This window comes from Takifugu flavidus, chromosome 7 (assembly GCF_003711565.1).
Source record: "Takifugu flavidus isolate HTHZ2018 chromosome 7, ASM371156v2, whole genome shotgun sequence".
Taxonomy (NCBI): Eukaryota; Metazoa; Chordata; class Actinopteri; order Tetraodontiformes; family Tetraodontidae; genus Takifugu; species Takifugu flavidus.
The window spans coordinates 13,397,726-13,409,475 of NC_079526.1; the positions used below are offsets into that span (position 1 = coordinate 13,397,726).

At 46.6% G+C, this 11,750-nt stretch overlaps 1 protein-coding gene across 22 annotated transcripts in view; it reads left to right on the plus strand.

Moving 5' to 3' along the window:
• The window catches only part of dock7 (dedicator of cytokinesis 7), a 28,690-nt gene extending 16,976 nt beyond the window's left edge, over positions 1-11,714 (plus strand). For 4 of the 22 annotated variants that reach the window (XM_057037327.1, XM_057037341.1, XM_057037331.1 and 1 more), the window contains 28 exons: positions 69-158; positions 914-1,009; positions 1,097-1,237; positions 1,316-1,429; positions 1,678-1,845; positions 2,022-2,161; positions 2,242-2,411; positions 2,488-2,666; positions 2,777-2,959; positions 3,262-3,421; positions 3,635-3,731; positions 4,420-4,437; positions 5,090-5,186; positions 5,283-5,417; positions 5,510-5,662; positions 5,777-5,935; positions 6,037-6,137; positions 6,230-6,422; positions 6,500-6,643; positions 6,739-6,870; positions 7,533-7,547; positions 9,233-9,358; positions 9,434-9,523; positions 9,595-9,831; positions 9,907-10,050; positions 10,124-10,230; positions 10,303-10,470; positions 11,039-11,714. In XM_057037327.1, coding sequence (XP_056893307.1) covers positions 69-158; positions 914-1,009; positions 1,097-1,237; positions 1,316-1,429; positions 1,678-1,845; positions 2,022-2,161; positions 2,242-2,411; positions 2,488-2,666; positions 2,777-2,959; positions 3,262-3,421; positions 3,635-3,731; positions 4,420-4,437; positions 5,090-5,186; positions 5,283-5,417; positions 5,510-5,662; positions 5,777-5,935; positions 6,037-6,137; positions 6,230-6,422; positions 6,500-6,643; positions 6,739-6,870; positions 7,533-7,547; positions 9,233-9,358; positions 9,434-9,523; positions 9,595-9,831; positions 9,907-10,050; positions 10,124-10,230; positions 10,303-10,470; positions 11,039-11,081 — 3,600 coding nt within the window. In that variant the 3' untranslated portion in view covers positions 11,082-11,714. Of the gene's footprint in view, positions 1-68; positions 159-913; positions 1,010-1,096; positions 1,238-1,315; positions 1,430-1,677; positions 1,846-2,021; positions 2,162-2,241; positions 2,412-2,487; positions 2,667-2,776; positions 2,960-3,261; positions 3,422-3,634; positions 3,732-4,419; positions 4,438-5,089; positions 5,187-5,282; positions 5,418-5,509; positions 5,663-5,776; positions 5,936-6,036; positions 6,138-6,229; positions 6,423-6,499; positions 6,644-6,738; positions 6,871-7,532; positions 7,548-9,223; positions 9,359-9,433; positions 9,524-9,594; positions 9,832-9,906; positions 10,051-10,123; positions 10,231-10,302; positions 10,471-10,578; positions 10,599-11,038 lie in introns of all 22 variants that reach the window. The other 18 variants (XM_057037333.1, XM_057037343.1, XM_057037337.1 and 15 more) reach the window with 11 other exon arrangements.
• The last annotated feature ends 36 nt before the right edge of the window (positions 11,715-11,750 follow it).

Here is an 11,750-nt window from a genome sequence, read left to right on the forward strand (position 1 = left end):
TGCAGCCCCACCCTCTCGTTGCTCTTCCACTAACCTTATTGTCACCGTTCCATTCATCCCACCCATAGGCCATGGAGCGCTGTGGCAATCGCATGTCTTCGCACACTGAGAGCGCCAGTTTCTTGCAAACATTAACAGGACGGTTGCCCACAAAAAAGGTAGAGCCACTTGCACCGGGGCAGGAGCCAAACCCTACCCACCTATTTGCTCACCTCCTCACCTGTCTTGTCTGGATGTGTTCCTCTGAATTGATCGATGTCGTATTTGGTGGTCGTGGAGTCTTGTTGAATGCTGAATGTCAGTGACCTGCCTCTTGTTGTTGACGTGTCAGGGGTTTTGATGCAGCACCACCGTTAGCACAGTCTGGCTACTTTTCATCCTACTCTGTGATGTCCTCTCAGACATCGAGGTCACATTTACTCTCCAGTCATCTGCCTCTACCTGAACTTCCCACGATACATTCTGTGAAGTGGAAGGTAGCTTGGTCAGTAAATGTATTAAACACTTGGAGCATTTAACCGCTCACCTGAAACATTATTTAAGAATCGTTATTAAAAGACTCGCTCAGTTCTAGTTCTGGTTCTCTAAAGAGCCAGTAGAATGAGCCAGACAGTGTTTGATGTTGGTTGCACACATGGTGCCATGTATTGATGAATACTGTAGTCTTCTTTCAACGCTAAAAGCCTTTTGGTGTAACTAACCCTTATTGTTTGGAACCTTGAATTTTGTCTAATCCATTTATTATTATTTCATGTCTTACCCCCCAGCATGTCTTGAGGTCTGTTTTATTCTAAGATGGGGTTTTATTCTCCTGGTCCCTCACAGTGTCTCCTTTTATTTTCCTGTCCTTGTCTGTCCTCCCTTCCCCCTCATTATTTTGTCCACGTGTTTCCGATTTAATCGTCTGTTTTAGCTGTTCCACGAAGAGCTGGCCCTGCAGTGGGTGGTGAGCAGTGGGAGCATCCGAGAAGGTGCCCTGCAGCAGGCCTGGTTTTTCTTTGAACTGATGGTGGGGAAACATTCTTACATCTAAAAACAGCTCTAACTTTGATGGGCATTTGTAGCAGATGGTCCTTTTTTCCCTCCCTTACCACAGGTGAAGAGCATTATTCACCACCTGTACTTCACTGATCGCTTGGAGTCACCCAGGAAGAACCGTTTCCCCGAACGCTTCATGGATGACATCACAGCCCTGGTCAGCACCATTGCGGGTGACATCGTATCTCGTTTCCAGAAGGTGAGAAAACAGCAAGGTTCCCTCCACAATAAGTTATGACGTTGTTATAAACATAACTCCTGTATTTTTGTTTACCAGGACCTGGAGCTGGTGGAGAGACTAAACACAAGCCTGGCGTTCTTCCTCAACGATTTGTTGTCGGTCATGGACAGAGGCTTCGTCTTCACCCTAATCAGAGCGTACTGGAAACAGGCAAGCGTATAGTGAGGTGTACCAAATCTTACAAATTCAATTTTTATAGGCAGAGATCAGGCAGCCAGATCATCAGTGTAGGCTTCATTGTCATTATCGGACATCACTGCACTTTAAGATTTGCTCTATTGAAGAGAACTGAAGAGTTCATTAACATTTTCAGATCTGAGTTCTCTATCAACTGTGATACAGTGATGCCCTTCTTGGTCCAGGCTGTAAAAATAAGACTTTCCATTTTATTTCCCCAGGTGTCGACGAAGCTTTATGCTCTGCAGAACCCAACCTTGGAGTCTCTGAGGCTGGACTTTCTGCGCATCATTTGTAGCCATGAACATTATGTTACACTCAACCTGCCTTGCTGTCTGCTCACCCCACCCGCCTCACCTTCACCCTCTGTGTCTTCAGCAACCTCACAGGTCAGACTTGTGATAGATACTTGTAGACTTGTAGAAGTGACTCATATTTTAGTCGAGTGTGATGATTAAGAATAACAATTTAATTGTCGGTAATTTTGTGGAATAAATTTTCCAGCAGTTAGTATAGTCGCATCATGTTCCGTCTAAACGTGTTGATGTTCCTCTTCTGTCCTCAGAGTTCTGGTTTCTCCACACATGTCCAGGACCAAAAGATAGCCAATATGTTTGAGCTGTCTGCCCCCTTCAGGGAACAGCACTTTCTGGCTGGACTGGTGCTGTCTGAACTGTCTGTAATATTGGACCCTGAAAATGAAGGGTCGGTACCCAAATTTCTTCTACGAAAATGGATTTAAAAGGCAGTCTTGTTTATTTCTGTCTGTCTTCTTGTCATTATAGGATGTTTGGCCTCCATAAAAAAGTGGTCAGCGTCGTTCACAACCTCCTGTCCAGCCATGACTCTGACCCACGCTATGCTGACCCTGAGGTGAAGGCCAGGGTCGCCATGCTTTACCTGCCCCTCATTGGCATCGTCATGGAAACGCTACCACAACTCTATGACTTTTCAGGTAAATATTATGGGCTCCTGTAAACATTGTTGTTCTTTCTTATTGACTGAAAATATCTCTCTCTGTGACTCGCTAGAGTCCCATAACCAGTGGGGACGGCCAGGCTGTCCGCAGGGTGCAGCAGTGGGCTGCAGTGGTGAAGACGCTGAAGGTGAGGCTAACAGCCTAATCAGCCAGACTGTTGCCATGGCAATAGCGGGAACCGCCACCGCTTCCCCTATATCTCGACCGAGTAGCTTCTTGCTGAACTCGCAGGTAATTCTTGTAGTTAGTGGAGTTGCGTTTAAATTAGAAAACACACAAGGAGCCAGGTTCGTAGACGTTTCTCTCATTTCGTGGTCGTTTGCTCCCCCGCCAACGTCCAGGCGAGTCGTCAACACGGTAGCTTCACGGCCGAGTCAAGTCGCAGTCTTCTCATCTGTCTGCTGTGGGTACTGAAGAATGCTGATGAGATGGTGTTACAGAAATGGTTCACAGATTTGTCTGTGTCACAGTTGAACCGCCTGCTGGATCTCCTCTTCCTCTGTGTCTCTTGCTTTGAGTACAAGGTAGAACCGCCGTTTCTTGTGTCGACGCTCTTGCGCTAACTCGTGCAGTTAGCAACAGTAGCTTCTGTGCTGATATGCTTTGGCTATTAAATGTGCTGATAAAACACCAGCAACCTCCTGCTTTCCATAAACATGCCTTTACTCATGTGTGTTTCAAGCATACATGCAGTGCAGTCAGTTTTCTTTTTGGGCTTCCATTTCTTTCGCCTCTACTAACCTGTATTTTCTGGCTGAGTGCTGTGATGTAAATAACTTTCCCACTGTGCTCTTTGTCATTTCACCCTCTGCCTCTTGGATACAAGGCCCATGTTGTGTTCACCATGCAGGGAAAGAAGGCGTTCGAAAGAATGAACAGCTTAACTTTTAAGAAGTCCAAAGACATGAAGGCCAAGCTGGAGGAGGCCATACTGGGCAGCATCGGGGCCAGACAGGAGATGGTGCGACGCAGCAGAGGGCAGCTAGGTGGGGGCACTAGTCCAACAGCATGTACATTTTTAAAATATAGAGATATTTTTTATTGGGGGCGGGGATTACAGAAATTCCAAAGAAATTCCTCAAAATGACCTTTTGAGTAAGGTACAGCAGATGCTGTTGTAACCATTTAGCTTCCAGAAGTCATATTTTACCCTCATTACCACCCTCATAAAAAGTAAATAATCCCTTTGCACCATTTAGAACGGAGTCCATCTGGCAGTGCCTTCGGCAGTCAGGAGAATCTACGCTGGAGAAAGGACATGACCCACTGGAGGCAAAATAATGAAAAGATGGACAAGTATGCACATTCTGTTTCACTTTTAATGGTTTATTAAATGTCACAGAACAAACTAAAAAAAAGCTCCTCTTTTTCTGTTCTGGGCTCTATTTTTGTTGTACAACGCACATAAATATGATTGCGTATGTCTTACACCGCAAATGCTGCTATACTGCACATTTAAATGCTGTTTTGAACGTACTTCACCTCATTTCTAAAAGCAGCAAAGAAAATTATGCACAATTCATGATGCCTAAATAGCAGAATGTGCTCATTTTATAATCCCCTGACTCACTTGTACAGTTGAAAAAAACTGAAAACAGAATTTCACATGGTGATTTGTTTTTCAAGGATCTGTTTGAATAAATTAAATGAATAAATTTGATACTAATATCACATCTGAGTAAGGACCAAAAAAAGATTCCAAATTTAAACGTTCCATTGTTCATCAGAGCACATCATCATTATCCGTCTGAATCATCTGCTCATAAATGCTAATCATCTCCCTGCCAGTTTGCTTTCATCATTCATTTTCATCATTGTTTCACTGGATTTATGTAACCGCAAAAAAATTCCAGCTTATTCATTCTATTTAATCAAAGATCGCTGTTTCTCATCGCCTTAAACAGTTTGTCATTTTTTAAACTTGAGCTCCACTCTTTGTTTTCTGTTAACTTCTGTGTTCTCTCACGTTGCTGTGTTTATATAGGGGTCACAGATCAGTCAGGTACTGTATGGTCCCCATTTGATTTGTGCTCCGTTTGAATTTCCCCCTGTCTCCGGTTCTCGTTTATGGTGTATTCACATGCTTGTGAGCATTTTGGCATTTTTATCAGGTTTCTCTGTGATTAACATCATAAATCTCAAGTTTCAGAACATGCAGGATTTCCCAACGAACTTTGGTGACCAGTGTTAATTATTCCAGGGTCTGACGCGCCCACTTCAGGAGTCATTTCCTCCCTAGTTTAGTTCCATAAGCTCATATATGCACATGAATGCACTGACAGAGGCCCCTTGCTCCTGGTCCCCCCCCATCCAGCTCCCGAACCCTTCCCATCCCATCCCTCCTGTCTTGGTAACACTGCCTGATTGGGGCTTGGTAGTGGTTGCAGTGGGTCTGCTCTGCTTTTTAACCAGTTTGCTTCTTGTTTGGGGTTTTTCATATAAAATAACACAACATAAATGCTCTTTTTGTCCTAATGTGTGAAATATGTGATATATTTGTAAGTTTCTATGTCAAACAACCTTTGATAATTCTGTAGCTGTTTACCTTTTATAACTCCGAGCTTCCAACCCCTCTGCTGAAGAAAGGATATATTAAAAATGATTGTTTTAAAAAAAGGCAAGTTTGATTAAACCTTCTGTCACTTTCATTGTAGGACCAGAGCAGAGCTGGAACATGAAGCACTCATCGATGGAAATCTTGCAACTGAGGCCAACCTGATTATCCTGGACACCTTGGAGATTGTTGTGCAGGTTTGTGAAGAGGAATAAATGCAACATATAAATACGCATCGCTCTTTAAATCTGTGATCTGATACAAAGTGTTTTTTTTTTTTCTTTTTATTGCAGACGGTGTCTGTGACAGAGTCGAAGGAGAGCGTCCTCGGTGGCGTCCTGAAGGTGCTGCTCCACAGCATGGCCTGCAACCAGAGCGCCCTCTACCTCCAGCACTGCTTTGCCACCCAGAGGGCACTGGTATCGAAGGTGAGGGTGGCCTTGGATCAAATGTGAACCATTTCCTCAGTGTTCTGGCGTTTATCTAGGCATGTGGGGTTGACTTCTCTCTGCTTTTGCAGTTTCCTGAGCTGCTGTTTGAGGAGGAGACCGAGCAGTGTGCTGACCTGTGCCTGAGGCTGTTGAGGAGCTGCAGCAGCAGCATCAGCATCATCAGAGCCCACGCCAGCGCGTCGCTCTACCTGCTCATGAGGCAAAACTTTGAGATCGGCAACGTAAGTATCACAGCTGAAAGGCCAAACGCTGCCTCCTCGTTGATCCGCCACATCCAGCACTTTGTCGTCTGTGACTTTTTGTGACGGTTTCTGCATTTTCCTACTCGTTTTTAGAACTTTGCAAGAGTGAAGATGCAGGTGACCATGTCGCTTTCATCCCTGGTGGGGACGTCTCAAAATTTTAACGAGGAGTTCTTACGTCGCTCCCTGAAGACCATCCTCACCTACGCAGAAGAAGACTTGGAGCTGAGAGAGACCACATTCCCAGACCAGGTACAGATTTATGGTCCGACGGCCGGCTGGTCGTCCATCACGCTGTTAGAATACTGCTGACTGGCTGACACATGGTCGATCCATTTGTGCTCCATCACCAGGTTCAGGACCTGGTCTTTAATCTACACATGATCCTGTCTGACACCGTCAAGATGAAGGAGCACCAGGAAGACCCCGAAATGCTAATAGATCTGATGTACAGGTACAAAATCCATGCAGATTTCATCAAACACCTTTAGCTCTGATCTAAAATCGGATCGTCTTTATAAACGGCGCCTGTTTTTCCTTCGGTAGGATTGCTAAGGGTTACCAGACGTCACCTGACCTGCGCCTGACGTGGCTCCAGAACATGGCTGGTAAACACTCGGAGAGGAACAACCACGCCGAGGCGGCTCAGTGTCTGGTTCACAGCGCCGCTCTGGTCGCAGAATACCTGAGCATGCTCGAGGACCGCAAGTATCTGCCCGTGGGCTGCGTCACCTTCCAGGTGAGGAGAGAAGTGCCCTCGCCTATGAGCATGACGGAGTGGACCCATTTGTACTGTCTGTGTGTGTGTGTGTGCAGCATATTTCCTCCAACGTGCTGGAGGAATCCGCCGTCTCTGATGATGTGGTGTCACCAGACGAGGAGGGCATATGCTCAGGGAAATACTTCACGGAGATCGGCCTTGTGGGCCTCCTGGAGCAGGCGGCTGCTTCCTTCTCTATGGTGAGACCTGGTGGTAAAGGAAATCCAGCATCTCTTTGGGCTAATTTGAGGCAACCGCTTTAGTGTTTGTTGGTTTTCCTCGATCTCCTCTCCAGGCGGGCATGTACGAGGCCGTAAATGAAGTGTACAAGGTCCTCATCCCTATCCACGAAGCCAACAGGGACGCCAAGAAGCTAGCCACCATTCATGGTAAACTACAGGAAGCATTCAGCAAAATCGTACATCAGGTAAACGCGCTGCTCACCAGGTCACCTCATCACACTCGGAGCTCGTCCGCCAACGCTGAATGTACAAGATCAATGTGTGTTTTGCATTTTCCCATATTTTTGGTGCACTGTTGATGGTTGTTTATGATCAACAAGAGACCTTTGTTGTGCTGCAAGAACCTTCTGGTTTGTTTTAACTATGAGATTCCTCTGAGGCTTCCCTCACCCCCCTGGATTGAGTAGCAGTAAAAGCAACATTGGAAAAAAGCCCCCCCCCAAATGTTTGGCAGCTTTGCATGACATTGGTATTCTTCATTTTACTTCTGGTGTATTTGTTTAAGCTCGCATGCTTATTTATTGCAGAGTGTGTTGAGGCCTGAGATGTGGGGGGGGAGTGTTGTTTTTTAAAGTGACAGTTGAGGTGAAGCTGCAGTGTGGGAAAGGTTCCAGTCGCCCGGTGAGCAGAGCAACAGTCCTCACAAACACTCCGTGCTGACCAAGGAAGTGCCTTTGGTTTGTGTTGTAGAGTTCTGTTGCGCTGTTCACCGCATTCACCAGAAATCGGGATTATCTTCAGTTTCCTTGCTGTAAAACAACAGTGTGTAGATGCCACACTGTCCGTGTGTGTGTGTGTGTGTGTGTCTGTTGTGGTTCACTTGTCCTGTATTCTCTTTGTCACACAGAGTACTGGCTGGGAGGTAGGTGGCTGAACAGTTCCTTGGCCCTGCTCGTCTATCTGTCGTTTTTATTTACCCTCATCTTTTGATGTGCTAGCATCCAGGCGCTCTCTTTGCTTTGTGACACACATCCAAACAGTTAACATCTGCAGACAATGCACAGCTGTCTGCCCCCCCGGCCGGGGACACTCACTGCGAACGCGGCAACATCACCATCTTCCCCTCTCACCCCCCCCCCCCCCGCCTTCCTTTCATAACGCTCCACGGGAGCTTGTTTCTGTAGCGTGACGGCGTCTGCAGGCTGTGCATGGGAGCCACAGTGCGTGGCGCTAACGACAGACGTCTCGTGCATCACGTGCACAGCACAAACGTCCCCGTTCTCCTTGTCTGTCTGTCCGTCCGTCCGCCGGGCAAAGCGCCCTCGCTGGCGGACCGACCGTCACTCTTCATCACCCATGTTCACCCACAGGGCTCGATTTCAGCACCTTGTTTTCATTTGAAGAGCAGCTTTGATTCTCGGACAGTTTCTAAACGAGCTGTCGCAGACGCTCAGCGGGTCCAGGCTCAAACCAAATTCCCATTTTGATTCCTTTTCGTTTCACTCAGTAATCTGGGGATTACTTGATTTATTGGTATTAACTCCATCCTACCTGTTGTTTTTAACTAAATCGACCCCTGTTTGTTTTCACCCATTTTGGTCTTTTTTAACCGTATTAACATCAGTTTTCATGGTTTGTTGCATGAACCTGATCTTTTGGAAATGCACTGAAAGTGCATGTTGCTTTTGATGGTTGTGGAGTTTGGGTTTTTTTGCCATCTTATCTTTGCATGCCCTCCACAACCAGTTCCTGTTGGATCTCTTTTAGCTTTTATGTGTTGGTTTGTGTTGTTTTTGATATTCTGGAGAGGAAGAATCCTCATTAAATTTGTTCTGTTTTCTCCTTTTTGATTTCCCTGGTTGCCGACCCTTCCTCCCCACTTTACTTAATTGTGTCTTGTGGTAAGTTCCGAGTTTTCAGGGCCTCTTTTAGTTTTCCATTTATTTATTTACCTGTTTTTTTCTTAATAATAATTTTTTAAAGATCGCCTTCAACCTGAAATCAGAAGATCCTAACCGCTGCTTCTCTCTGGCTCCTATTTCTTCACATTTTTTAAAAATAAAACAGTGTAATGTAGTGATCTTGGTGCTCTGGCTGGGATCTAAAGTTTATTTTATTGGTTTGGAGTGTGGTTGTGCTCACAGAGGTCTTTGGAGAGTTTTTAACCTTTCAATTTTTAGGAATGATTTGTTTTAGAAACAGAATGAAGAATTTAGAGGCGGTAAAATCCTGTATGGAATAATGAGTGAGCGTAATAAGGTGGCATTGTCTTTTGTAGTGGAACAAATTCTAAAATAATAAATAGCCTCTTGTAATTGATGCGATAGCACGGACATTATGATTCCAGACTAATTTTGAGTTATTGGTTGATACTTTCATTTCAAAGTCAACCCCTATAAATTAGGAATTGGTAGACTCAAATATTTGGATGATAACTGTGTGTAAGTCTATAAGATTAAACCTGTTGTGCTGAGGAGTTCACTGGTGACCAATGTTTGGTCAGATAATCACCAATGAATCCGGGGCGTAACAGGTTTCTTCTTTATTGGAGCACTTTCACCTGGAATATAATTCACCCCGTTTCTCTCCTGCTCGCAGGACGGAAAGAGGATGTTTGGTACGTACTTTAGAGTCGGCTTTTACGGCTCAAAATTTGGCGACCTGGACGAGCAGGAGTTTGTGTACAAGGAGCCGGCCATCACCAAGCTGGCAGAGATCTCTCACAGGCTGGAGGTGAACGCACGATGATCCGGAATCTTTGCGCTTGGACTTTTCCCAATTTAATGCGGGTCTCTCCGGTCTTTGCAGGGTTTTTATGGGGAGCGCTTTGGAGAGGACCAGGTGGAGGTCATCAAGGACTCAAACCCAGTGGACAAGTGCAAGCTGGACCCAAACAAGGTGGGTCGTAGGCGAAGCGGTCCCGCTCTGCCGCTCAGCACAGGGGGCTCACGAACCGTCCCGTTCCGCAGGCCTTCGTCCAGATCACGTACGTGGAGCCGTACTTCGACACCTACGAAATGAAGGACCGCATCACTTACTTCGACAAGAACTACAACCTCCGGCGCTTCGTCTACTGCACCCCCTTCACGCTGGACGGGCGGGCGCACGGGGACCTGCACGAGCAGTACAAGCGCAAGACCATCCTCACCACGTCCCACGCCTTCCCGTACATCAAGACGCGCATCAACATCATCCACAAGGAGGAGGTGCCGTCCCACCCAAGCCGCAGTGTTCACTCGCTAAAGCTGCCCTCTAAAAAAGCCCCCCCCCCCCTCCCCCAGATTATCTCCACGCCCATCGAGGTGGCCATAGAGGACATGCAGAAGAAGACTCAGGAGCTGGCCTTCGCCACGCACCAGGACCCGGCCGACGCCAAGATGCTGCAGATGGTCCTGCAGGGATCGGTGGGAACCACCGTCAACCAGGTGAAGGGGGGGGAATAGCTGGGAATATTGACTGGAATAAAGCAGAGTGTTAAAGCTGCTCCCTGCTCTTCAGGGTCCTTTGGAAGTGGCTCAGGTCTTCCTGTCGGAGATTCCCAGCGATCCGAAGCTGTACAGGCACCACAACAAGCTGCGGCTCTGCTTCAAAGACTTCACCAAAAGGTACCGTGGGTCATTTAAACCGCCGTTATGGTGTGAGGCTCTGCTAGTTCACCGTGGGCACCTGCTCGACAGGTGTGAGGACGCCCTGCGTAAGAACAAGAGCCTGATCGGGCCGGACCAGAAGGAGTACCAGAGGGAGCTGGAGAGGAACTACCACCGCCTGAAGGAGGCGCTGCAGCCCCTCATCAACAGGAAGATCCCTCAGCTTTATAAACCTGTGCTGCAGGTCAACTCGCACAGGTAGGAGGAGGCAGCTGGGGGGGCGTGGCTTCAGGTCAGGCTCGCATATTAATTTCTGCTCGTTTTCATTTTTTCTGTTGGGCTAAAAAAAAAACAACCATCCCGCAGCAAACGGACAGCTTGACAAGGTAGTTTGGGACTGGTTGTGGCATCCCGAGTCTCTGTCCTCTGTTGTGTATTAAAGAGGACGTCCACCCAGAAAAGGAACTTTATCTATTCAGTGTTGATGTGGGGGGGGGGGGACGCCAGGCTGGAGAACCTCCATCAACATGTGGAATAGAGGGAACTTTCATTTTTGGACGGACTGTCCCTTTAATACGTGCGGTTCCCACTGATCTACAATCCTGTAACCAATCAGACCTGTAGAATTAAGATCATTCCGAGATTTCCAAAAGAAACCAGTGGGGTTGTTTCCACCGGGATCACACTGGGAACCCCGCATTCGTCCTCGGCGTCTCGTCTCATTATGCTCAAAGGTTTTAACGGAATTGAACGTCAGGCGGCAGACGAGCAGCAGAACGCCACTTCCTGTGTGAGTGAATCCCGTCTTTGTTCTTCTCTTTTCCAGAGATTCCTTCAGCAGGTTGAGTCTCCGTAAGCTCGACATCTGAGGAAGAATGGAGGCGCGAGCACACACAGCAGAAACTGCAATATTAATTTATTATGGGGTGTAAATAGAGGAGTCCCGCCAGGTCGGTACGTCATTCCAGTGTCTTAATTTGTTTACAGACGAGCTGTTACAGTCGGAGAAGAACAAGTCAGACCAGGCGACACCTTGGCCTTTGGACCGAGACTTCCTTTTATGTCCCGGGAGAAAAAGTCCTAGTATTTTATCCCTATGCAACCTTCGAAACGAAGCCAATTAAGAATGTCGGACGCAACAAAACGAGCCAATGAAGAGAGAGAACGCTCTGAGAGCCCTTTTAGTTCCAGTGCCAAATGATTGTCTCAAAGCAGGAACGGTCCAATTCCAAAGGTCAAGGTGTCCCTTTTTAATAATGTATTATTACGTGTCCAAATAATCTGTATTCATTTTCATGTGTGCACTTTTTTATTACGTAGCAACGCATTTTACAACCCAAACATGTACGAGGGGGAAAAAAAAAGGTACCGTTATTTATCGTGATGCTTTTATTATTTCTAGCTTCAAAGATTGTTCTGACGTTGGGAACATCCTTGTATAATTTTCTGTAGTTTTGTTTAAATATTTTACTAAATAAATATTTTAATGTTGCGTTGGGGTACGCTCGGAATCTGGCGTGTTGTGTTCGGGTGGGGGG